Here is a 27,256-nt window from a genome sequence, read left to right on the forward strand (position 1 = left end):
CTTCAACCTCATGTGCATATGTGTGTGAACACACATAAACATGGTGATGGTATCTGTATATAAAATGTTGAAGTTCCCCTTCCAGTACCACTTTTTGCCCACCCCTTTGTTCTAGACTAGAATAACTTCTCTAGAAATGTGCTAGTTTTCATCTGAAGACTTGAGGGAAGCTCTCTTTACGCCTGATTAGCCTGTCCAAAAGCTTAATTGTGAGTCTTATTTCCTATTTGAATATGCCTGATCTTAAGTCCTCTCTCTACTAAATAAAAGGGCCTGTTAGCATCTGTCGTTTTCTCCTTAGGGAGATATTTATTCACTCTTTCCTAGCTTTCTCTAAAGTTTTTTAAAAAAATCTGAACATGCTGATTCTGTAGCTTTTTCACTGCAGGATGTTTTCTCTAATTTCCAAACCAATTTTTCAGCTCTTTGCTGCCCCTTTCCACAATTTGGTGTTTGTTAATAAAAAAATAGTGGGTATCAGACTGAGTGTACTGGCCCACTGTCAGTCTCATCAGTGTCTTGTCAGAAGATGAAACTATCATCTTCCTATTCCAACTCATATTTCGCCATTCATGTGTGAAAAGAACAAAAGCAGTTGCCACTAACGTTCTCCCAGAGACCCTTTTCCCTGTCTAAGCATTGAGAAAGAAAGAAACACATTAAATTGCCATGCTGTATGCTTTCCCTGTGCTCTGTAGGATGGTATAATCATGAAAATACAGAACATTACCAATATTCCTATCTCCTGTTTTCTTCCCAATAGCACTCTGCACATGAAGATTTTAACTTTGTCAGAGAATTTTGGAACATATTCTGACTGTTGTTCTAAAACGTGTGAACCATATGCTCTGTGCATCACTCTGGACTAAATGTCTGTCATGCAGTCACCTGTGATGGTAAGGCTCTGAATTCTGGTGGACCTTTCCAAGCATATGTGCCCATGGTTTCAGCTGAACACAAGTGTTTACCCTAAGCAATTAGCCCCGCTGCTACCTGGAAGGTAGAGTGCTGAAAGCTAAAACACCAGCTTCACAAGCAGTTGAAGATCAGATTTTATTAACATTTATTTTTTATTCCCCTTATTATATGTGATGCAGTGTAACTATAACATTAACATTCACTGTATATGTTTAAAGCTCATTTATTGAAGCAATTAAAAGTACATTTAACCAGACAACAAGGATGGGATTCACCATTGCTATAGCAACAGAAGAGAGCAGTAAAAAGGTGAAAGGCTCCCACTCTCAATAAATAGCATGAGACAGAAGGGATAAGCCAAAGGTTTCAGTATCACCCCACACAACTGAAAGCAGGAATATTTGAGGAAAAGGCAGTAAGGAAGGGAAAAGGTTAGTTCAGGGTATATATCTGGACTGAACTGCACTTTTTTCCTCCCTCCCTGCTATAATCCCCCAAAGACATTGCCTTAAGAAGCAGCAGAGAATAACCTCGTGGATTGCACCAAGCTGAGGGCTACCTCCAACAAGCAGGATGACAGGTGGCAACCTGCTTCTCTGTCTCATGCGCCACCTCTACAAATATCTGATTGCTCCTATTATACCAATGCACTCCGCGTGTCATTGAGAGTGTGGGTGTTAACAGAGTCTCTGTTATGCATTATGGCACCTCCAAGACATGCCGTACACGGTTAATTCAGTCAGTCATTTTCAAATGTATCATCTGCTGTTGATCTGTCTCTCCAGATGAAATCTAAGGTCACAATTGCAATAAAACCTCTTTGCATTGTTCCCATAAAGAGCTGTGGGGGTTGTTTTTTTAATTGCTTGGGGCTTATTCTTTTGAGACACAAAGATTGAGAAAAGTTTACATAAGGACATAAGGTAAGTCAGGATATGATAAACCGAAAAGGGAAGTGCAGATTTTGTACATAATGTGTTCACATTGCTCAATTTTGAAGAGAAACTGGCAGCTGCCCCCAATTAGAAAAGCAGCTTAGGTTAGCTCTGTTGTATTGCACCCTATGGGGCTACCACAGTGCAGCTAAAGAAACTGTCATGAGAAGCAAGAAATTCAATTTCATTCCCCCCTCCCTCTTCCTGAGATAAGAGAGTTCTGCTATTGCAGGCTAAAGATTACAGATGATTTTCACATGCACACCCATGTCGTACTCTTTTAACATTCTCGTATGAGCACTGGAGATAAATTCCATAGCAGTAGAGGTTAAAAACAGTCTCAGTCCAGCGTAAAATATCACCATGAAGGAACAGAAAAACAATAGCTGGAGAAAGAACAATAGAAACAGCTAAATTATTGAAAACGTTTGGGACTTCCAGCTTGCTTTATGTATAGATCAAATGCAGAGTAGGCGTGACTGACTCCAGCCATATTCTTTCATCTCCACTTCCAACCTGCTCGAAACAGGGCAGTTTTTTTTTCCTGCTGCCAGCAGGTTAGCACCATGCCACCTCCCTAAGGGCTCAGCAATCAATGGCAAAGGCAAATCAAAGTTACCACCGCCACCCCATTTGGCCCCTGCGTTTAGCCTGCCAGCAGTGAGGTTCTGGTGATGACCACGTTCTGTGTCACCCAAGCACCTGTCTCCTGGGACCTGACAGGAGGTCAATATCTAACGTTACACAGGTGATTACAGGTAAATAACAGACGGTACGAAATACCAAGTTTGATCTGAGAATGAGTTGCAACATGGACAAAGCAAAACAGATTTAGACATTGCACAGTTATCCCTCAGACATGCACAGTTATCCCTCAGACAATGCCCTCCTGCTCACTGAGACCCTAACAGAGAGGCACAGACACCAAAACACCTCTCCCTACAACCCACCTGGGATGTGGACATGGCTGGAAAATGCAGAGTGATAATTCAGCACTGGTGCTTCACCCTAGAGAGATACCATTAGCCAGTATAACATAAAAACCAGCCTTCCTTGCCTTGCATTTTACTGTAACCCAGAAAACTAGCACAGTGATAGGAAAAAGCCAAGCCACAGGGAATACTTTTGCATCTTAATCCGCCGTTGTCCAGTTTAATCATATTAAGCACTCCGTGGCAGCAGAACCTGGGCCAGGGCCTCTACCAATTTCTCAAGTTTCTCTGTAAAGTTTTGTGTCTCAGATCTCTCTTTCCCATACTGCACATTCATATACGCGCATTATTTTAGGTTCCTGTATGCTTCACCCAAACCCTGCCTCAATTCTCGAACAAGGTATTGCCCTTCTTGCCCTCCCCTGCTGAGTGCTGCTTAGGAGATCTGCAATTGTACAAAACACCATCCTGGGGGCAGGCATCTTGGTTCACTGCTGCCAAAAATCCAATGATAGTCATCTTATAGATATATCTACTAGATATTCATCTACAAGACAGATGCTCCACCACTTGCATGAGATGGCAACTAATGAGTAAACTGAAATCATCTAGATAACCTTAACTACCACAGCATTGCAGGTGACCATTTCTCTCAACCTTTGTTACTCATTGCTCTATCTAGGACTCCGGGGAGAGGAGCCATCAAATGCAAATTGGATAGGTGGCCTGGTGTTAGGGTGATTATTGGGCAAGTGTGAGAGTTAAGGTCCACTCCTTCTCCGATGAGTTTCAATTATCTATGCTTGAGGCTAGACTACCACTCACTGAACTATAACGTACTACCCAGGATCAAAGTATATTTCATCTTTGCAGAACATATTATGTGCTGGGGTCTTCGATGTGCCCATTATTAAGTTCAGCCAGAATTAGCTATTAATCTTATAGCCTATAAAAAGTGTATTTGGGGATTTTACAGAGTTATGAGTAAGAACAATGCACATTCCTCAAACATATAAGCTCTGTCACCATTCTAGAAGTCTAAGCAGGTTTAAAAAAACAAAAGGGAAAATGATGGTTCACAAATAATTTGCTGGCTGAGAGAAAAGTAATGAATAATTTACTTGACAAAGATGATCACATAATAGAAAACATATTCATACATCTTCTTAATTGATGGAAAAAATAATTGAATAAACGCTGCAAAAAGAATGTGACAAATTAGAATAAAAAGATGTGATGTGGTCCAAGCTTTGTTAGGGCAACAGACATGCAGCAGCAAATTCAATCATTTGGGGTAAGAATCCCAAATATATAGAACCACATTCCCATGTTTCTCCTTTTGTTACCACTAGGACTGTGCAGCACTCATTGTTTCACTGATCTGATAGCCACAAGTCCTTAATAGGTTTTGCTTTCACAAAGCACTGCAAGATAAAACCCTTCAGTCACCCCGCCAGCTGTCTAACAGCAACAAGCTCTCACCTCCCAGCTCTGCACCAAAATGAAGCAGCACCCTGAAGGGCTCCCACCTTTCTGCCACCTTGAATTCTGTGCTGTCAAGTTGGTCATGCCACCAATGGAGATACTTCAAATATTCTTGGCGAAGTGGCCAAGGAAAGGAGCATTTCTGGCATGACCAGGTTTATTATGCAGTACTTCTTGCCCAATTTGACAAGCCAGGTGGCCACAGAGGGTCATGGGCTGTTGTACAGCCTGACCATTTTTGCTTGGGTGCTCTTCTGTACAAATCCTTCATATCTTAGTCAAGGACTAGAGCAGACTCCAAAACAACTAAGGGTTGGAGCTCAATCTGGCTCTGCCTCTGCTCCCTGTTTCTCTCTGCAATGTCTGGCACTGATATGCTGTAAAAGCCTAGTTTGTTATTCAATGCCCACAAACTCCCTCCTTCCCTGTTCAAGACTCTCCCACCTGCCTGCTGCATGTGCACTGTGGAATCATCTCTATGCAAGATCAGAGAAGGCAATGTCCCTTTCCTTTTTCCAGCAGGACAGGGCAAACACCAACCTCATCTGCATCCAAGTCACAAAGGCCTGTAATATTTGGTCTAGTACTATGCTAGATCCAGCGGATATTGCAGGCGGAGATGATGATTTTCAATGAAGTGATTTGCACAGACCATTTCAATCTGAAACCAAAATAAAGTTCCAGTAAAACAACATATGCTGTTCTGCTCATGAAGCAGGAAGGTTTTGAGTTGTGCATTGATTCAGGATTACGTATGGCTTCCAGCAAGAGTACTTTATGGTTCACGCTAGCTCTGGTGCCCTAATATGACACTGAACTCTTTGCATAAAAATGAGTTTACTTAAGGTGGAAAAGACCTCTGTGTCTGTGTGGTTCCTAGGAATTAGCTCAACTGAGCTCTGCTCCACTAGATTCAAGAAAGATTGGGGTGGAATACACTTCATTAGCCCCTTTTTTCTGCTGCATCTCACCTAAGTATTGATGAACTCTTGCCTCGTTTGGCTGGGAACATGTGAAGAAATGCAAAAGGCCTGAGGCAGTGCCAGCAGCAGTTGTGTTTCACAGAAAAGAAACAGTGTCTTAGCTTTGCAGACTGAATATACTGCTGCAGGAGTTTGCTTTTGAGGATGCATGAGCACTCACACATCCACTCAGGGACACACACATATCCCCCCACAAGGTCTGCTTTGTTCCACAGCCTTTATTCTTTGTTACTGCTCAAGGTAAATAATACACATTTTTTAAATTGTTGAAGTATATATTTATCCGCAATGGATTGCTATGGTTCCAAGGGAGCTATTCATTTCTACTGGATAAAGCACAGCATCAGCACATATGTACTCTATTAAACAAGTCTTCCCTCTCTCTCCTTTTATATTTCTCATTTAATTAATAATCTCATTTCTCAGTTCACTGCTGCTATTTTTCAGTGACCTCTATTCAAAACCACATTCAATCTACTTTGTCCTATTTTACACACACCAAAAAAACTCCCTTAAAGTATGTCTGTGTCCTTTCTGATTACCGTTTCACAGTCTCTTTTTTTTTTTTTTTTTTTTTTTGGGGGGGGGGTTGGGGGGGGGAGATAGAACACATGGAGAGGGGTGAGAGGGAAGAAAAAGGGGTTTCATGAATGTAGGAGAGACTGTTTTATCTATCTCCTTCAGGATGTATTTGACACCGTATGACCCAGGGGAGTGAGTGCTCAGAGAGACAGAGGACATGCAGCGGTCAAGCAGAGGAGGCAAACACAATACTTCAGAGTGCTCTGCATCTACTGAGTGTATTTAAGAGAATCCAGTGAGGTTTCAGAAACATTTTGGTGCTGACAAATGCAGCAGCAAAATTCTCAGACATCTCATATGGAGAAAAGTTGGGTGAGCTCTCAGCACATTGCAAATCCTACTCTTTAACATCTTAATGGCTCAGTTACTGACAAATAAAACGGGATACCTCCACTCAATTATCAGTTCATGATGCTATTAGGGGTTTTAATACTAATTTAGAAGAGAGGAGGATTAGAGTTGTGTTAGATTAAATTAGTCTCACCTTAGATACATCATAGAGATCAGTCATTATCAGCTAAAATTCTAATCTTAAAAAGGATTTTTACCCCATGTCTGCCTAGATATCTCTGTTGGAGAATTCTAGGCTCTATAAAGAATGGTGCGTTGTATTGTTGTGATCCTGCTTCTGATTTACAAAAGATTTTGCATCCAGTGGTCTGTTTTAAAATAAATATCTTTAACCTATTCTGTGCCTGAGTGTTTTAGCTACATCAGAGAATAACTGAAAGGATTGGAGACTGTGTTTAAATGTTTCTCCAAGACTATATTTAGATGATTGTCCCTCTCCAAGTTTCTCTGGTACTCAGACAGGAACCAGGACTCTATATGTCCCAGACTGGACACTTCTGAACATTTTTTTAAGTACCCAGAGTATACTGAACTCAAAAAGGAGGCACTGCAAGATGTTAGGCACTGGATGGCTGAGGAGTATTAAGTAGTTCTCCAATGCAGCCAATGTAGGAGGCTGAAATACTCCACAGCAGGATTTCAGGTGCCTCTATAGGTAGACAAGAAGTCTGGGGAGAAGGCTTGAAGATGTATGGATAACTTCTGGCCTCTGAACTTTTCCCTACCTGTAAAGTATCCCACATATTTCGGTGGCTCTCCATTTTCTGGGCTATGGGGAAATCTCAATTCTATGGGGTTTCTAATTCTAAGGAAGCATGAGTGCAGGCAGACTTATTAGAACAGCTTCAGCACTGGCCCAGCACAGCCTTATCTAAAGTGTAGGGAAGCATTTGAGCTCAGGTGTAAAATCTGCCAGATACTTATGGACTGTGCCTGAGTTGTTTAAGTGCTGCCAGATCTCTGTCAGGGAGCAGCAAGCTGCAGAGACACCTCAGGAGCATCACTGGATGCAGCAAAACTAACACTGGCAGGGACTATTGCTGGAAGCAAGCTGTCTCCACAAACAGACGTTTTGGTGTGTCTCCACCCAAGCTTCAGATTGCAGAAGTCAATACAAAGACACCCACCTTGGTTCAACAGGCAGACAGCATGTCCCTCAGACAACCCTGAGCTAACCAACCCAAGGTAGCCACAAGCAGGTTAGGCAAAGGAGCAGCTCTGATGTTTCTGCAGCAGTGGTTGTTTCACCATCTAAATAACGCAGCTCAATGAGCGCTGCCTGTGTGCTAATCACAAAAATCCTGCCAACCGTGTTTTGTGTTGGGGTGAGACTTGGTATCCCACTGGCTGTTTGAGTTTCCTATTAAACATGTGAAGTTCTGTACCATGTTGGCTTTGATTTAGTAGATGGAAAATGTTAGCCTAATTAATGTTACTGCAAAGAACGTTAAGGTTATTAGTATTCACGATTTCTGGCGCAGAATGAGCATAAGTTTGGATAAGGAAGAAATCTTCTGGCACAAAGGGTTATGGTTATTTATACAAGGAAATTCTACACCTCCTGACGAAGCACTTAGCTCTGGCTGCTGTCAAACTCTAAATGGGCTGTGGTTATGTTACAGCATGGCTGTTTTTATTTCCCGTGCTAACAATATGTTCTCTCATCAGACACCAACTTAGACAAACTCAGCCTTTTCACTCTTAGCAAACAATAGCAATCTGACATGCAGAAGATCCTATCCAGCATTAAGGCATAAATGGTTAATGCCTGAAGCTCAAGAGATGAACTGGTTAGTAAACTGCGATCTGTTAACTAAAGCCCTGTGCAGAGGTCTTGACAGAGATCAGATTCCATTTAAAACCAAAAAGCCATCGTGATTCCTTTCCGCACACTCAAGGTGAATTTGGGTAATAGAGGTACCACAACAGGGGTACATTTAAATTGGAATGGCTTTTCAGTATGCACAGAACAACAAGACGGTGGTGGCACTGGGTGGAAGAACTGCATGACTGAGAACAAATGCACACATAAGAGAGTTCTTACAAAACTGCATCATACTCTTGGACAGGCCTTCTCTGCAGATCTGTCATTTCAGCAAAGGGCAGAAGAGCAGCCCTGTTGGACAGGGCAGGCTATTGAAGAGAAACCATGGAAAAATCTTGTGGCAGAGTTCTCTTACATCCAACCATAACCCCTTTTTCCCAATGTAAGAGTAGAGATCACAAACCTTGCTTCCTAGACAGCTTGGACTAGAGGGAGCCCTGATTGTGAATTACCTGATTTTAATTGTGTTACTGTTATCCCAAATAACAATACACTGAGAGTTTCTCCTTTTTTCAGACAGTAAGACCCTTAAAGGCTTAATCATTAGCTGACTTGTGGTGCGTTCCATAAAACTTGTCACTTCAGTGTCTTGTTCTGCTTCCAACATATGTGGTTGTAAGACCTAAATCCTCAGTTCTGATCAGATGCAGAAAACCTTTCTAAGAGCTTACCTGGTTCCTATTACAGTCACATTCCCCCCCTCAAGGGAAGTATATTTATTTCAAAATGCTCTTGAACAAAGATGCATATCTCAGGTGGCCCCAAATTTCTGTATTTTACAATAAACATAAGCAGTTCTGAGGAATTAGAAATCTGGGCCTGTGTTCTCTCCTGTTTTCCTCAAATTTTCCCCACTGTCCTCATATTTCTCAGTCATCTGCAAGTTTCAGGACTTTAGAATGGCAGGCTGTTTGGATCACTTATACTCAAGGGAAAGATAAGCGTGGTCCTCAACTTGCTACCTTTTCCAGCTCTTAACTGTTATCTTTCACTGACATCCCCTGTGTCCTATCAGTCTCTAAGCTAATCTTTAATCCATTTCACAAGTCCTAACCCTCATGTCAAGCTACTGACTTTCCTGATCAATCTTTTTTCTCCTCTTTTCTCTGTCTTTGTTGTACCCTTAGAAAGCTAGATAAATATCTTTCATGTTTCACCCTTTCCCCCTCATTTACAGGACCTTGGACTTCAAGTACATGTGCCAGACCTGGACTTTTTTCTTCTTTTTTTCTTTTTTCCTTTTTTTTCTTTTTAGTAAGCCCTTTTCCAAGTTATTTTTAAAGATAAGTATTTTTTATCTTGTGTTTTCAGCCGGGGACTCAAAATCAGGCTTCTGACTCTGCTACTTACTGTGTGTGTGGCCCTTGACAAGTCAGCCACCCACTCTGCTTCACTTTGTCATTTTGTACAATAAATATAGTGACCAAAATTTTCAGAAATAATGGAGTTAAATACTCAGTTTTATATACCTTAAAAAAAAAAAAAAAAACACTCTTCAGTTGTTAGAAGACAAGAGGGCAAATCATTTTGAATATGAGACTTGTTGAGGTGTACCAGATTGATTTCACTGGGAAATTAGGACTTCAAATAAGGGATCAGAGTCAAGATAATTTCTTGCACCTGAGCTCAAGTTCTACATTATGTTTTGCTCACCGTAGAGACAGGGTAATTGAAACACAGTGACTAATTTCCCACAAGTCACATAAAAGGTCATTGAGAGAGAGAAACAAATTCCGGTCTGGAAATTTCACTTTCATCAGACTATCTGTTCTAGTAAAATTTGTATTTTCCCAACAAAACACCAAGAGTCCAAGTTTCCAGCCTTGACCCAGATTATTTCTTCAACACTGTCCAATAATTAACTTTTCTGATGGAAAATCAGAAATCTTACGCTCCTAAAATGGCTACACCACTTTGGCATTGTCAAGCTGTGAATAGCACTTCCCTGTGAATAGGGAGCATATAGCTGTTGAAATAATACAACCTTTGACACAAATGTACATGTCAGCATAAAGAATTCCTGCAGATTCTCAGTAGTAGCAACACTGATTGTCATAAGTGTCATTTACAAAGTTACAAAATAGGCAGCTTGGTCCCCCCCACATTTGTGTATTTCTATTGTATATTTACTATATATTGGAACAATTATGTATTTGCAAATTGTACTAACTGTTTAGTGTCATCTTTATATTTCATTCAGTTCAACTCAGTTCATTTCAAATGATCTTCAGCATTTTACAACTATGCTCTGGTTGGTTTCTCATACAGAGAGAGTGTCAAATAAGTCACATTACTTTCATATGAACTCCTCCTAGTAGCCTGCTTTTGGGAGCTGCCTTTGGCTTGGTGCCTGCCCCATGATACAAGGTCAGCGTTGCATTTGCATAACGAACTTTTTGTAGCAAGGCTCCCTATGTACAGAAGGGATCATGCCCTGCACAGAACCCATGTACTGCATTGCCATTGGCAGCATTGTCACTGCCGAGGTGAGAGGCAGTGCTAAAAGCCACAGGTGGAGGAGTGAGGGAAAGAGAGCACGATAGCTGCACAAGGCCACTTATCAAACTGAGTCAAGCATTCGGAAGTCTCAAGAGTTCCTCCAGGGAAGAGTCTCCTTCTCCCTCTGCATCGCCTGTGTCCCAAGGTCTGACCTAACAGATACAGATGAGTCATTTGCTGTGACTCAGAGAGATCATTTTCAGAGCTGAAGCTGGGGGAGACATCAGGAACAGTCCAGGAAAATAATGGTGTTCTGATAAGCAGCTTGTTCTGTGGGAGTGAGAAAAATCCTGATGATTTTCCTCTCCATTACAAAGCTTCAGGGCTTTCACTGCTCCCCTTCACTCATGGCATGCATTCACAGAGTCCTCCAGCTAAATGAACAGGCAGCACCGTCCATCAATGCCACCTGCAGAATAAAAACAGAGACCTGTGCAAGGAAGAAACAGCTGTTTGTGCTCAAAAAACATCTAAGTACTTCTCTGGGCATGCAAGTGAAGGGGTAGAGGACAGAATGCATCGAAAAAGCAGGGGGCTCCAAAGCAGCTGGCAGTCAGGACCAGCCAAACCCAGACTGTATCCCAGCATCCAGATGTCTGTTTAGTTCAGAGCATCTTGGTGTTCACAGAGGAACCCAGGCTCCAGCACAATCAGGATTTCTTACTTCAAACAACCTGGTTTCTCCTTCCAGGAGAGCAGCAGCTCCAAAGAAGAATGACTTTACTGTGAAAAAAAAAAAAAAAAAAAAAAGACAGGCAGACACCTTGAGAAATGTCCTTCGTATGATTTAGTGCAATGTTCTTGGGAGCTGTCATGCAAAAACAGAGAAGGGAGGGAAAGATGAGAGAAATGACTGTTTGAAACAGGGAGGTTTACAGTGCTGAAATGCTCACTGAAGCGCTTTACTCTTTTAAAATGAAGTCAACATTGGCAGAAGCATTTCTTTCTCTTTCGCCCATTTTCCTAAATAACCTACTATGCACACTAATTATTCTATGCTCTCACCAGCCTTCTGAGTTAAGTCCTGATGATCTCAACAACAGCGACTTCAGTAATACATTCTTAAAAAACTCTCAGATGCATAAATTTAAAAACAAAAACAAAAGTCAAATAATTATCTGTATTTTTCCAGCAGCAGTACATGCCAAATAGGAAAAACTGCCATCCTTCTGCTTTGTTTTGGCTTTTTAGATGTGATACCTCATTAACAGCAGTGCTTTTCTCACTCCAGTCACTCCATTTCTCAGTTCTAGCCATTACTCCAAAGGGAGAGCCTCAGTAAGCAGACAAATGTGTGTGGATATGCATATGCAAAGTCCTTAGCTCCCAGGTTTCCTGGACTGCAGAGTTCCCCTCTCTTTCCACACAGACAACCATTCAACTGTCCCTCTTCCCCATCCTTAGTAAACCCCAGCATTTCACAGATACCATCTACCTTTTGCTTTAGACACCGGATAACTGATTCATATGTAGTCCTGTACCAAATGTCTCTTTTTTGATTATGTTTAGCTTTGACGGCTGTTGTTTCCATTTCTAACCTATGAGAAGAGCTTGGAGGCCTGAGAGCTTGCCTGGTTTATTTTTATACATTTTCTTTTGCAACTACATCAGCTGGTCTATTAAAACATGCTGGCTCTACCTGCAATGCTTGCTGAGCTATAAAGAGACACTTTAGCATCCAGAACCCTGCCCCCGTCTTCTGTCTTCTGCTTGTCCTCCCTCCCATCGCCTTCCAGCAACCGAGCACCAGCTGCTCCTTTCATGCCAGGCTCCTTCCAAGTGCACACACACAGGAGCCCACCAGCAGCCACCTCTCAGGCTCAGCTGTAGCTGGTGCTGCTTTCATTCCTGCCTATACTTTCTCAGTGCGTGCTTATGTGGGGATCTGGACCATGCTCACTGCCCAGAAACTTACAAACCATTTTTTCTAGAAGGCTCCTTCAAACCTCCGTGGAGTCAGCTGGACCCAAGATAGCACAGTACCTTGCAGATACAGGCTCTACTGAACTGCCTGGAGGCAGAGGATGCAAAGCTAACTGTAAGAGTTAGCATTTTGTGTGAATAAACCCTTACAGACGCTGACAGGCAGCTGCTTTAATTTGGGGAAGAGGTGCCTAAATAATCTGTAAACATTATGACATTTCTTTATTCTGTATCCTCCACACTTTGCACTTCTCACCTGCTGCAACTAGAAGAGATTTCAGAGTGTATTTAGTAGGTAATTATCCTGGAACTGCAGACGCAGTTATAAAATGCAAAACTGGCCATATTTTTACTCTTCCTCTTTATGAATAGCCACAAAACATCCACTATCCAATCAACAGCCCTTAAACCTGAGCGATGATATGTGACCAGTTCCACTGAAGATGTTATCCGTTCATGCGAGAAATAAGCAGACACAATTGTTGGAGATAATTAGTTTGTACTCCACGGACCCGTCACGAACCTTGGCACTGGTAGTCACTTAACAAGAGTGCCACAGGCTGTTTTTCTGAGAGCAGGGAGCTTCTGCATGCACCAGTCCATACAACAAACTCTTGGCTCTTTCATTTACGTGCTACGTGCTTTCTCATGAAAGCTGCTTTGATCAGTTGTAGCCAAAGACCGGACTCCAAAGCAATGCTCTTCAAAAGATTTAAGTATTCACACTGGCTCATAGAGAAAAGCAGGTGTGAATTTGAATTAAATCCAGAAAAATCAGTGTAGCTATTCCAGGTTTATAAATACCACTCTTTGCTGAAATGGCAGTCTTTCACATCTGTCAAACTATTGATATAGCACCTGAACGTCATGGCTGATGACCACGTAAAAGCACCAAAGGTAGCAGTCAGATTTTTTAATCTAACTTCCATGTCTCCGCTTATGCCATTACATTTTTACACTCCTCAGCGTGACAATTAATGTTGTTCAGTCAACTTCCCAAATTTCTACTCTACTTTAACTTTTATTTCTCATGTATGAGTAGCTATATTGCTGATTCTCAAACTTCTGATGAAATTTCATTTAAGACAAGCTTTGTTTAAAATGGATATCTTAATTCAGAAAATTACACACGGTTCTGTATGCCCTACTAGGGCTTGTACCACATTATATTAAATACAATCAAAATTCTCATTCAGTCAGTATAGATACAAAGACTTTCAAATGTCAGTGTTGCCAGACCTTGGTACTCAGTGCTATCATATTTTTTTTTCTCATGATACGGCTTCTAAGCAAAAAAAGAATATATCCTCAAAACAAACAAACAAACAAAAAAATAAAAAAGATTCCTGTCCATTTTGGACCAACTCAGTTAATTATAGGGAGTTTTTTATAGGGAGTTTTGCATGGGAAAGCCCTGAAGTGTTATTTTTCTCCTTAGGGGTGATACAAGGGGGAGAGAGAGAGAGAGAGAGAGAGAGACAAACAGATTTTGAGGTTTAATTGTTCATGGAGGCAATAGGGGTCCTTTTCAACTCAAAATCGAAGATTCCTCAATACAGGCTAGTTGCATATGCAGCAGGAGCACTAAACTTCATCTCTCATAGGGGCAGCATGTGGCCCTTGTAGAGCATAGCAGTTTGGCATTGGGAAAACAACTGGAGGAACACTACAAGGAAACGACAAAGGAAAAATCTTTAAAGTCATAGTATCATTTTAAAGAGTCTACTTCATGCTGATATTCTGGAGCATAAAATGATCTCCACTGTATTGAAGAGATTTGTTTCAATCCTCTTCCTGCAGGGAAGCTGTTATGATGATATAACAGGTCCTGACTCCTGTAATTTATAAGATATGTCCAAGCTGTGAAAAGCTGAAACATTCCACAATTCAGTTTAATGGAGGTCGTCATAGAAATTACTCTTGTGAACAAGAAATTGACCAAGTTTGGTGTGCTGTGGCTTGTGATAGATCTGCACAGCTGCATTAGAAGTTGCTGGCAAGAAATAATACTTTACTCTTTTGCACGCATTTTGGGGTTTGCAGGGTTGGCCATTAGTTGTCTTTCAGGCCCAGATCTACAAAGTTTCAAGTACATAATCTCCAATTCAAATTGGCAGGAGTGAGTGTTTCAGTGCCTTAATCAAAATAAGGTATCTACATATCATAGTGCTGCTTGTGCTTTACAGCCTGCAGCCACAACATCTGTCACGTACGGGCTGGGCTGGGCTGGTGCCTGTGAGCAAGCACACCACTGAGGAGACAAATTTAAAAGAACAATCCTCAAACATCTCTTGATGTCAAAAAGCTCAGGGCCAGGCGTCATGTCAAAAGGAGGGATGAGGAAGAGATTTTGTTCATGGGGTCATTCTACTGAAGGACTGGATGTACACAGGTATAATAGATATCAAAACCTAGCCTTTAAACTACTGGCTGCAAGCAGTTAAGGGAGAGTCTCCTTCAGCTTAAGCATTAGACTACCACTTTGAGATTAAAGAGTTTTCAGTTAAACCCCAGAAGTAGAACTTGCCCTTGTTAGTACAGAGCCACAGGAAACACCTCTATGGCTGTGACTGAGCCCTCATTTCCAACATAGCAAGCTCTGACAGTAGGCACTCTAGGCATTCAGACAGTAGGCATACTAGCAAACCTTCCGTTTTTTGGCAAGAAAAAATGTGTTGCACAGGTCAACAAAATCTGCAAGGCTATTAAGTTACATTCAGTTTGCAAATGTAATTTCATTAAATATTTGTCTTTTCAAAAATCCTAGAGAGCTGTTTGGTTTGGGAAGGAGAACACAACCATCTGCTGAGAGACAAAACAAGCAGCTCCAAAGCAGCTTGGATTCCCCCTGAGCAGCCCGCTGTTCAAATATCAAAAAGCACTGGGTTCTGAATATGGCATATGCATTAAAATTTGCTCAGAGGTTGGTGTTCTCCAAGCTGAAACCATCAGCTCTTAAACCCAGCTCTTAAGGGGAGAAAAATAATAACCAGATACCCCTTCAACTCTTTGTAGTTTAGGATCCCCTGGTGGGAATTTATTCATATTTTCCTATCATGATTATTTACTTTGATTCCTTTTTTCCCCTCTGATAACACTTTATGTTGCATCCCCTTGGACTTATTTCCTTGGCATGGAAAAAAACAAAGGAGAAAATTAAGGCTTGTCATGAAGTCCTGGAGGATGCAGTTTCTCAGGTTTCAGGGAGAGATTACAGGGGAGAAGGTCACAAATAAAAGTTATTTAAGCCTTTTCAGTAGACACTCACAGAGGTGAATTCTAGCACTCTTTTTGTCAGACAGGACCTGGCTCATGAGCTGTATTTGGAAAAAAAGGGATTCACCTGAACAGTCATTTCTGTATCTTTGTGTAAGAGCTGGGACTCCATTGCAAACAAGTCTACCCAAACCAGTAGCAATGAACTCTCTGTGCAACATGCTACAGGAAGAGCTACTACTGGAGAGAATGGTTAAGACAGGACATTTTTTTTCTCAAAAGGGAAAAGATGTACAGGACTTTAAGAGAAGGGCCAGTTATGTGAAACATAAACTTACTGTGAGATTATGCAGTTCCTTTCCTTTTGTTTTTAGCTGTGGTGATAGCTTTAAGGAGCAAATTTACAAGACTTATAAATCTTATGAAACAAGTTTCCCAATTTGTTTGTTTTGAAGGATACTTCCCCCTTCAGAAGGGAACAGATTCAGAACAAGTTACACATTTTTTCATAAAGGTGACATCAGAATAGGTCTAGCAATAACATCCTCATGCAAGGTTTAAGAATAAGCTTTTTCAACCATAAAATTACTAATTATCTGCCTTGTAAAAAGATAAATAAAGTGAATGTTTCATTACTGTCAGGCTCTTGATTTCTTGTTTTATATGGAGCAAAATTAACCAGTTTCAGCTACACAAGTATGAAAATTTGAGATATGTCGTTAGCTTTCCTGAAAGAAATCATAAAGAGCTGATTGTTTTTACTTTTTAATTGAACTTCTTTCAGCCTGGCAGACAGCTTCTCTCCTAAAAAGAGTGGAGAACGTGTGGCACTGGAGCTGTTTCTGAAAGGTATGCTATCAAAAAGTTATTGTGACGGTGTCCGAGGGCTTGGATTCCCAGCCATGTTTTCAGTTTTGTCACCATTTCTTTCCATTCCTTCAAGCAAATTAACTTCTCTGATCTTTGAGAGCTGAGGATTTTTTGCATAGTGCATACCAAGGAAAGAAAAGCTGATACAGTGCAGCATGCAAATGGCAAATATACTTGTCTGCAAGATATATCTACTACCTTGAGTACCTATGAGATTCCAGGAAACTGAACATCTGCTTGTGTGCTTTCGAGTCCACAGAATAGAAAAGGAACTATGAGTAGGGTTGCCTGACAGAGTCTTTGCAGAATTTAACCCTAACAGTTTTTAGCCTCAGGTCCCCCATATAGCATATCACTCAAGCTGCCAAACATTGGCAACGTAACAACCATAATACTCAGATTTCATTGGTTCAGGCTCTGATTTCCATGCAGTATTTGGGCTATTTTATATCTTTTCCTTTATGCATAAAATTACAACCATTTATATGTGCATTTCCAGCAACTGCATCAATGGAAACAGTTATAATATCAACCTCTTAGTGCTACTACAGTTACTACTCTGTCATATTATAATGGTATTATTTTTACACACAATGCATGCCTATAAAGTTCTTTGAAATCCTCTGCTGAATATAAGCAGCAACCTTCAAGAAAGTTTGAAGGATCTGTGCAGCACTGGATTTTATGATCTGGCAGATGCAATACATCTCTTCTAAGAAACAAAGGGGCTTAGAGTTATCTGACCACATGTTAATAACTCCAGCTTTGTTGTTTGGAACCTCAATGGAATCACTGAAAATTTAGTCAATACAGTTAATGGAGTTTACACCACGACTGACTGATCAAAGTTTGCCAATAGCCTTGAGTTTAGCAGTGAATACTAAGCTCCACGTATAGATGAGATTTCCACACTTATAAAAGTTATATAACTATCCCACAGTGTAGATAAATGAATTTATGAATATCACCCCTTTTTTCTGACCTGGTATATTTTGATTTGGGTACGCTGTTCAGGAATCACCAGAATCCAGAAGTCTAACAGGTCTCCTTTCTTCAAAGCAGCTCCCCTCAGGTTTGTACAGCAAGTCATTCACTTCTGCAACACTGCAACCAGTTCCAACTAACTCATAACAGGACCTTTTTAATATACAACTCTCAACATTTTAGTTATCCATCCAAACATGCTGATAGCAACCAACAGCATTTACATAGTGCACCATTTTAAATAGCTGGGCTATAAACAAATTTGCAATGTAGAAATGGGTACCAAGACACCACTACTGTGGCATGGAGCTTAGGCAGATTTTACAAACTTACATCCAAAAAAATCAGAAAAACTCCTTCCAGAGGTTCATTACACAGCCCTAGTAATAGGAGCAAGAGAGTCCCATGGGGACTTACATCCAGCTCCCCAAACCAAAGGAGGAGGGTGTGAGGTGCAGATTACTCAGCCACAAACAGACATGAAGAGGTGCATATTTAAAAGGTCCAACACAAGACACAACTGTCAAAAGGTGATAAAAAGTGCAGTTGAAAGTATTGAAATGATTCCATTTAGGCCTGCTGAACAAACTTAAAATATGTTTCATGCATATAATATACATTACAATAATTACATCATTTACCTGTACATTACTATAATTTATATCTTTGAAGATGAGCAAAGCCAGAACAAAATGTCTTAATCAGCTTTTTCTTCAGAATATTTGGATTATGCAGAAACTGATATTGTATTTAAATCAATAATAAGAAATTTTTCCACTGATTCAGTATCCTTAATAATGCTCATAATGCTTGGAATGCCTCATCCATCAGAAAGATCAAAAGGAATCTGGGGTTTTTCTGTCTGGGACAAGCAGAGTGCCAAGGAGACCAGTAAGCTGAAATGCAGGAGACGTGTAAGAGGTCGTGCCACAAGCCACATAGTGGAATTCTGAAAGAAAAAGAAAAAAAAAGTAATATTCCTCATGGCATCACGCTGCCTGTGCACTACCCTAATGTAACATATTGCAGCTTTTGATGTGAAGAAGCAACTGCTGTAGTACAGAAAGTCCGATCCTGTTCTATCCATCCATGCTTCTCTGAGGTCACAAAAGCTGGAGAAGCCCAACTTGTCTCACTCTGTAATGGATCTCTCTCATCTCACTTTGTAATAGCACCTCGTGTGCCAACCAGGCTCAGACACTACTAACAGAAACTGAATCAATACTTAGAAGTTCTGAGGCAAGATTTGCTAATGACAAAGCAAAACAAATGGATGCAGTTTTGAAAAAGAAAAGCAGATTCATATTATACAATTTGCCCTGAAAAAAAAAATCAAGACTGTTTCTTTTACCACACATAGATAAAAAAAATAAACAAACACCACCAAACAAAGGACATAACAACAACAACGCATCTTTATTTTCTGGCAGAAATTGTCTAATTGTCTTAACAGCATAGCAGTGGACTGAAATTCTGTTCTGGATGCGTTAGAGCAAGTGATGACAGCAAAAAGGAAACTGAGTATCTGGTTTTTGATTCAGACATTAGCTGTGTTTGAATACATAAAAGCAAAGCTACATGTTGAATGGCTTAAATGTGATCTTTCATTTTTCATGGAGGTAAAGCTCTCTGAGATTTTTCCAGGAAGAGATATAATTATCAGGACATGGTAGTTAATAGCTGAACATGATTTAAAAAGAAAAAGTTCTAGGTGACTTGCAGACATTACTCGGAAGCAGACACGGGATACCAAAACTTAGCATAACTACAAAACCAGCTGTTATTAAATGTATTTCTGCCATTGCTGTAAATGCTATTTTACAAGTCTGGAGTTTGCCTGTTGGCTTATTCTAAGCTGAGCAATATCAGCTCCAGTGTGAGGGAGATGGCAAAAATAGAGAAACCTCATGCTGCCAGAGGAGCAGACTGAAGAGGCTGCAGAGACATGGCTTTCTTTTCTACAGCGATTAACCAGATGTAAGATATACTGAGGTTTGTTTCTGTATTTTCACCTCTGTTTGCCTAGCTTGAAATTCAGTTCAGTGTTCATGACAATAGATACACACTTCTTCTATCTAGATGGGGTAGAAACATTGAATATTTATATACTTTAAAATTAGACAGATACAGAACATGAGTCCACTTTTCAGGGAGCTCTCCCAGGCCACAGTGTGCCTGGAGACAGTTTGAACCTTCCCTGGGAGACTGACTTTCATAGTTCTTATACCAAGCAAAGTCATACAGAATTTGTATGTCTCTGTTCACCAGCAACATAAGCATAGTGCTTATCTTTATCCCATCAACCTTGTGAGAACTTCAATAACATAAAAAAGTGTTTACATTCAATTTGCTCCATTGCAAGGTCTACAGGAAATTTCACTTCTTATGAGCTGCTAAAAAAAAAATGTGTAAAAAGAATGTAATTGTCCCCATTTTACAGGTGGGAAAACTGAAAAGATGTATGTTTAAGAGTTCACAATGATTTGGTGGCTGGAATAGGGAAAGGACTTCTAGCTCCTTTGAAACTGCAACATAAGTAGGATGTATTTCAATTTCACCCATCCGTCAAGAGGAAAGCCTTGTCACATTTTATTTTGTTTACTTTTTATTATCAGGAAAGAGCACTGACTCTGGCCTAAGGGTACAAGAACAAAAGCAGTTTCTGTTGAGGCTTTGGCTTCAGCTTCCTCCATTCTCTTTTCAATTACCTTTTAATTCAATATCCTTTGTGCTTGGATCTCGTCTAACCTAGCCGTGATCTTATGGGATTAGAGATCTCCTGAAAATATTGGATTATATATCTCTACTGCAAGCTGAAAAGAACCTAGCATGGGTTCATTCTTCTCTTCTGGGATACACTCATTAGTTACCATTTTCCTCAGGCTTTCCTAGCCTCTGCATGTGCAATTCTCTTTGCTGTGCAGCAGCTCAGGCTCTTGCTGCATCGCATACTTGTGTAAGAGCACATTGGCTGTGTTTTCAAGGCTGAGTCTGTCCTCTGCAGACTCTGAATGCAGATAGCTTGGAATCTCAAATTCCTCAGATTCCGGAATCCTGCTTTCTTGAATGATTTTTTTCTCTGCACCCGGTCTAGTTTAGGAAGCAGTATTTTCTGAACTGGGAGTCATGAAGTCCCAGTTCAGTGGGAGTGCAGTGTTACCACTGCAAAGACCCACTACCAGCTGGCATTTAGTCATAGTCCAGAGAGTAAGAGATGGAGTAAAACTATCATCCCAGAAAAGAATACCTTATTTTATAAAAGCGAATAAGTGGTCTTCTTCCCATCAGAACATACTTTAACACTAAGCACTGGAAATGGAAATAGAAGGGAAATGAGAGATTATGTCATTCAGATTCTTAAATTTTCTCTTCTACCATAGCTTTGCAGTGTGCTCTAGAAGCATCTTAAGTAATGACTGCCACCCATCACATAAGATTCTCTTTCTTGCTTTACTATTCAGAGAAGATATGGTTTTCAGAGAAGATAAGGTTTTCATGCTGTTTTATTTTCTAGTTACTTATTGTATGTTCTCAGTGTTTCAGCTGTCTCACCACAGGCAGTCAAGCAGCACACCTGTATGAATTGTATTGATATTTGAGATGGTTTTAAGATCTACCATGACCACAGTCTGAGCCAGCTACAGTTCTACTTCCAATACATGCAAGTTTCACTCTTGCTGAGGAAAATTTATTCATAGTAGAGGAAAGAAGCCTTTGACTATCCTCATCCTAAAGTTTTAGGTGACTTTTGGGATATCCTGGGCTCAGACCACTGAGCATCTTGAAATTAAATCATAGATATTGGGACTGTGAAGGTTGCTAATATTTTTTATGAGACCCTAACAAAGTGGGAATTCATCTGTGCTCATAGCGGCCTACTGCTCTCAGCAGGGTTGCTGACAAGACAGGATGTTGCATCTGAACCAGCAGTGTAGTGCTCATATTATTACCATTCATCCACATTAACAGCTCAGAGAGGAAGAGGGGTGGAGGAAGATACCAATGTTACACCACCACCCTGAGAACTTTTTCATTCCTTCCACTCCTTGTCCACTACATAGACATATTATAGCTTGGACTCATACACTAACTTAAATTACCAGTGCCTCCACATCTGGTGTAAGACAGCTCCAAATTTTCCCAGACTCTGAAAACTGTAAGCATTATTCACAGCAAATACAGAAGGCTCAACATGGCAATACGCGGTAAATCCGTCAGCCCAACACTAATGGCTGAAGGCTGGCATTGCTCTGGAATTCATTACAGAGGAACCTGCTGCCCAACCTAATTTGAGAAGAAAATCACGTTTTTCCACAAACGTGCTGTTTGACTTATTAAATTCAGCTGATTTTAAACAGCTAATACCACCTTTCACCTGACTAGCATTGTGTGCTCTGCACTTACAATGCCGTATCCCAGGAAAATTGCTGCTTGTTTGTTCTTAGATATCCAGCTTCCTTTTCATAATCATACTCCTGTTCCTTTCCAGATTTCACAATATATAGCCTAGCAAGTTTGAATAAGACATATGCCTCCCAGCAAGAACTTCCACACAGAGACTGTATTTCCTAACCCCAGTATGCCAGGATTTCCTTTGTACACCAATCACTTCCAGTGACTGTACCCCTGAGGGGTCTCCCATAAACAGCTGTGTCAAGAAGTAGGACGCCACGTGACAGATGAATTAGTCTTGGACGTCATTTCAGCAAAGAAGTTTAGCTTCAAAATTTTATTCTTTGGCAACTGCTAAGGATGCCACTTACAAACAGGTTTCCTATCTGTATTCCAGTTTAGGAAAGGAATATAAGTAGACACAAATAATATGATTGTTGTTACTGCCTTCTTTTGTGCCACACTCTAAGAACTGCACGTATTGCTTAACAGTTGCAACCAATACTTGTTTACCTTAGGATCTCAAGAATGTTTCTTTCACCACTGCAACACAGAGGTTGATTAGTCCATTGGTATTCAGCAAGTACTGACAACATCACAAAATTCAATACGTATTTGGAGAGTTTCAAACATCCAGCTATTTTGAGCTGGAATTGCCTCTGTTTGAAACTTTAAAAAATGTTTCATAAATTGTACATCAATCAGCACTACTAAGCGAAGCACAAGAGCAACAAACAGGAGAGAATCAAAACATTGCCTTTGTAGGACTGCCAGGCTGAGAAGAAAATGGAGTTGAGAGGTTTAACAAGATAGAGGGCCAAAAAATATTTCAATGACAGACTTTTTTCATCCCCAGATTTGACCTAGCTGCAAGCGTACAAGTTCAGAATTTCTCACAAAACCAAAGAATTTCCATCCTGTGTTGTTGGCAGCTTCTCATTTAGGGTTACTTTTCCATTTGCTTTGCATCCAAGGTTTATAAAAAAAATATAAAAGTTTTATAAAAAAAAAAAAGGTTTATAAAAATAAAGGCCGCAGGAGGCAAGAGATATTGCTTAAAATAAATAAGGCTAACATAGTTTTATTTATTTATATTTTTTAAAATTTTTAAATTAAGGCAAAACAACATCAAGGAAAAAAAAATGTGTAGCTTCTAAGAAGTTTTACAGACTGGTGTAACAAACTGAAAGAGCTCAGGGAACAAAACAGCCACTGACACCAAGGAAAGAAATCTTAGGAATGAAAAGGTAGAGAAGACAAATACATTCCATTCATATTGCAACTGAGATGAGCATAGCAGATGAGAGACAGGTGTAGCAGAACAGACTAAAATTGGAGGCAGGAAGGCTATGCATTTGTGATAATTAAATCCTGAGCTATCATTACTCACCTAAGAGAATGGAGTATATCGAAATGCAAATTATAATAGATAATTTCCATAATTACTAACTATAAAACATCCAGCTATTGCAAAAGTCAGTGCTAAATTCTCAAAGGGAGTTGGCCCTTGCAACCAGAATCAAGCATTGTAACACCAACATTTTAGGGCTTTTGCTGTCTGAGGGACTGCACAGAAACACAGACGGTTGTGCCACCCATCTGGCAAAGGGCAGACCTGGGTTCCAGTGACTGTATAATTTCAGTAAATATACACATAAGGTTAACTGAAGCAAAATATCTCTCACATTTCCCTTGTAGCTTTGTAATTGTGGGGAAGTAATATCCTCCTTTTTTCCCATCCAGATTTTCACAGTCAATAATTTTGCTATACGAACTGGTATAGTTTCAAGGGAAAAAAAGATTATTCATCCCACAATATTTGATAGACTGATAGATGGACAATTAGCGTGGGAGATGCAGCTTCACATCTTCCCAGGCATAGGAGACTGAGATTAATTTTCTCTGTCTCTGAAGTGACAGCTCTCATGACTAAGTCATTGGATAAAAGCATGCAGGGTAAAACATCCACCTTGGTGCAGGGATCCACGTGCTTACTGTATTCCAGGAATACCTCTTGCGTTAGACCATACAGAGCAGTCACGTGAAGGAACGGCTGTACTTCTGATCCCAGGACAGGTGACCCTCCGTTCAGTGCACTGCTAGGCATGACCATGCTGGGAGATATTAGTTTCCTAGAAAACTTTGTTGAGGAAAATTTAAGAGCCTAAAGCAAGTACAGAGGAGTTTTGAGGATCAAAGGGGTTTTGGATGTAAGTGAACACCAGCTGATCCTGTAAGCACCCAGGTAACTCAGGCATTTGTTTGAATGTAAGACTTTTCTACGTGCTCCTTACAGTAGGAAGCAGGGGGCTGTATAACATCTGTTGTCTATATATCTCAAAGTGACATACACATTTTTATCCCGTTATGTCTCAAGCCCAAGCCATCTTTCAAGCAAGGTCTTCTAAGGTGAAAAAGTAATGAAATAACCCTTTGCATCATAAAGCCCCAGTGGGTTCAGCTTCTGTGTGCAGATTCTCAGATACTATGGTTGATATAAGATTAGAAAAGACTCCACTGCAAAAAAAAACATGTCCTTTGATCCTGTAGGATAATAGGCTGCAGTGTTCCCAGGTTACAGTCAGAAAGCAATCTCCAAGAGGCCAGCTAGCTGGAGCAAAAAATAGGTTTCTATAAAACTAAAGTTAGGGAGAAAGTTGGAGTCTTTTGAATTCAATCACTTTTCAAGGCGTTCATCCCAATGGCATCCAAATACGAAGGTGAGAGGTGTGAAATAAAAAATGGAATAGAGTAGAATAGTTAGGCATTATAAATGAGTAGAAGGTCACAAAGGAGGCAGCTTTTTCTGGAACACATTAGCTTCAGTGACAAGTAAACCTTAAAAGTTCAAAAATCAACTCCATATGGACAATTCAAAGTTCAGTTATTTCTTTAAACTTTTGGACTATACTCTTCTGTGGCATAAGAAAACAGACCATGCTCTGCTGTCATTTATGAGATATAAATGAAGGTAATGGAGAGCAGGTATTGGCCTTTTAATTTCCGTAGCATTACACAAGCAATTTATCTGTCTCATCAGGCAGCAAATCTCCTGAGAAGGGACTTTCAACCAAAACATCCCTTTCACTTAAAAACATGATAGAAATATCTGCTGCTGGAAAGTATTGCTAATTTTATTTCCAAGCTCCAATTGGAACCAGCAAATTCACAGAAGGCAGCAAAAATGGACTTTATCAGAGATACATTTATTTACCCGGCCTTTTTCAAAAGCTTACAGCTGGGGCAAAGACACAAGCAGAACCATACTTTCTCAAAACCATTTTACTTTCTCATTTAAGCTATAGTTTCCACCAAACTCATCTAGATCCTGTCTCCCTTTTTTATTACCGTAACAGGACCATCAGGTTAGAAACATAGCCATATTGGAAGGAAGGTTACTGCTAATGCCAGAAGCTGACTGAGGGACAGCTGGACAGGGTCTGATTCAGCAGCCACTCATTACAGGAAAACACCGAATCTCATCTTTGCTGCATCCTTAGACCAGAGTATCTGGCCTTGTAGTGTTCATGAGGGGCCTCAAGGCTGTAGCCGAGACCAAGTTCACTGACCAGACACACTGCAGCATCCCACCTAGTAGTCTTGAGTGAAACTCCAGGGCATCCCTGCACTGCAGGAGCACTCCTGAACACAGTTATCTAGCAGGTAGGCAGGCACAAGCTCTCTCTCAGCTTAGTCCACTACCTTCCGCCCACTTCAGCCTTTCTTGCAGCAACCTCATGATTTACAGGTGAGTAGATCAGGCTCTGGACCTTCCTCTCAGCCTCCAGTGCTCTGCCATAAAGGCACATGAGTTTTGTGGCAGCTGATTACCATAGGCATAGAATATGCTTGAAGTTAAGCATATGGTTAATTGCTTTCCTGAATTAAGAATCAGTTGGTCCTTCCAACACTAATTACAACCCTCTTCTTGCAGTGCACACTGATTCATGGCATTAGCTTCATGGAGCTTATTGAAGAATCAGTGCTAATTTCCCACATCTTAGAAATGTTTAGGTAGATGAGTGTGGAAATCAATCAATGTATTCCCTTTGCCATTATAAATCTTAGCTGCTATCAACATCTAGTGCCAAAAGATGTGAAATAAAATATTTCTCTTCCCAAAACAAATGTGAATGCCTTTGAGAGGAGAGGTCAAGTGTGGTGGGCTACATACTGCATGTGCATGTACATAAATCACTGATAGCCAGATTACTTCCCTATATTGATCAAATCATACTTTCCTAGCAGGTAGATTATCTGAGAAAATAATCACTAAATTAACTTGAGGACACCAGCCTCCCAGCAAGATTAATGATACATAATTTACCTTATGAAAGAAGTAAGCTTCCAATAAATTAGAAGATGTACACCACCATCAAATCAGATTTAGTATCTCCAGCAGTCACCTTACTGAGTAGCTGACAAATGGATTTCACATTCTTTCAAACACATTAGAAGTATTTTCTTGTCAAAAACCCTGCTGCATAAGCAAATGTCTGCTGACTTCCCCTAAGCATGCTATTTATACCAAATTCATTTCAGGGACAAAGTATTTGCATTCACAAATATACGTGTCCATACACAGTAAGAGAGGTTTAAAAGAACTGTGATTCCTTAAGTTAAGACTTATTTGCCATGAGTTTAGATGTTCTTTACTGAACTGAAAAATAAATCCTCCTTCAGGGGCAAGATTCATCTTGAAGTTGGAAATACGGTACTAGACCTTGACTAACAGCATGCTGTTTGCACCTCCAGAAGCAGCCCTGATTTTGATAGTAACAGTCTCCCCCTCAGCTCCTTCCTACATCATCACTCTTGTACTGTCATCTTGTTAGGACCACCAGAGATAGACATTGTGAGTTTTTTTTCCCAAATTATTTTTCCAAGGGCTATATTTATGGTTTACATTCCTGTAGTCCATGATTTTTTCCACTAGTATCATCAAAAAAAAAAAACTAGCTCACTTCCATCTCTTCTTAATATTTTTACCCTCTAGCACCCACAGTAGTTACATTTTAGCTTTTTAGGCTTATTTACTTCTAGGTGATTGATTGTTACTGATTACATTCCACAGTGCTGTCACAGGAGGGAAAGGGTGAATAGAGGTTATAATTAACACTGTTTCTGAAAACATTAATCAGATATTAACCAGCCTTCACTACACCCTCAAGAAGGAAAGGGCTGTATTTCACATTTTACGCATGGGAAACTGAGTCAGGGAGAATGGATGTGACATGCCCACAGTCCAGAAGTGGGTCAGTTACAGAAGAGCAGAGCATCGTAGTGATAAGCTCGGGGGTTCAGGCAGCACTGCTGACACTGACTCTGCAGTCCCATGATGGAGGGATGGGGCTGGGTGAC

The 27,256-nt window shown here is 40.4% G+C and overlaps 1 protein-coding gene across 3 annotated transcripts in view; it reads right to left on the minus strand.

Annotated features, from left to right (window-relative positions):
- Nucleotides 1–1,125: 1,125 nt before the first annotated feature.
- The window catches only part of LOC308195738 (uncharacterized protein), a 52,028-nt gene continuing 25,897 nt past the window's right edge, over nucleotides 1,126–27,256 (minus strand). Inside the window, exons 3-6 of one of the 3 annotated variants that reach the window (XM_080593694.1) lie at nucleotides 23,865–24,027; nucleotides 17,502–18,452; nucleotides 11,175–11,233; nucleotides 1,126–10,919 (exon numbers count right to left, since the gene is read on the minus strand). In XM_080593694.1, coding sequence (XP_080449820.1) covers nucleotides 18,324–18,452; nucleotides 23,865–24,027 — 292 coding nt within the window. In that variant the 3' untranslated portion in view covers nucleotides 1,126–10,919; nucleotides 11,175–11,233; nucleotides 17,502–18,323. The remainder of the gene's footprint in view (nucleotides 10,920–11,174; nucleotides 11,234–17,501; nucleotides 18,453–23,864; nucleotides 24,028–27,256) is intronic. The other 2 variants (XM_080593695.1, XR_013951786.1) reach the window with 2 other exon arrangements.

Source organism: Anser brachyrhynchus (assembly GCF_964034855.1).
Source record: "Anser brachyrhynchus genome assembly, chromosome: 5".
Lineage (NCBI taxonomy): Eukaryota > Metazoa > Chordata > Aves > Anseriformes > Anatidae > Anser > Anser brachyrhynchus.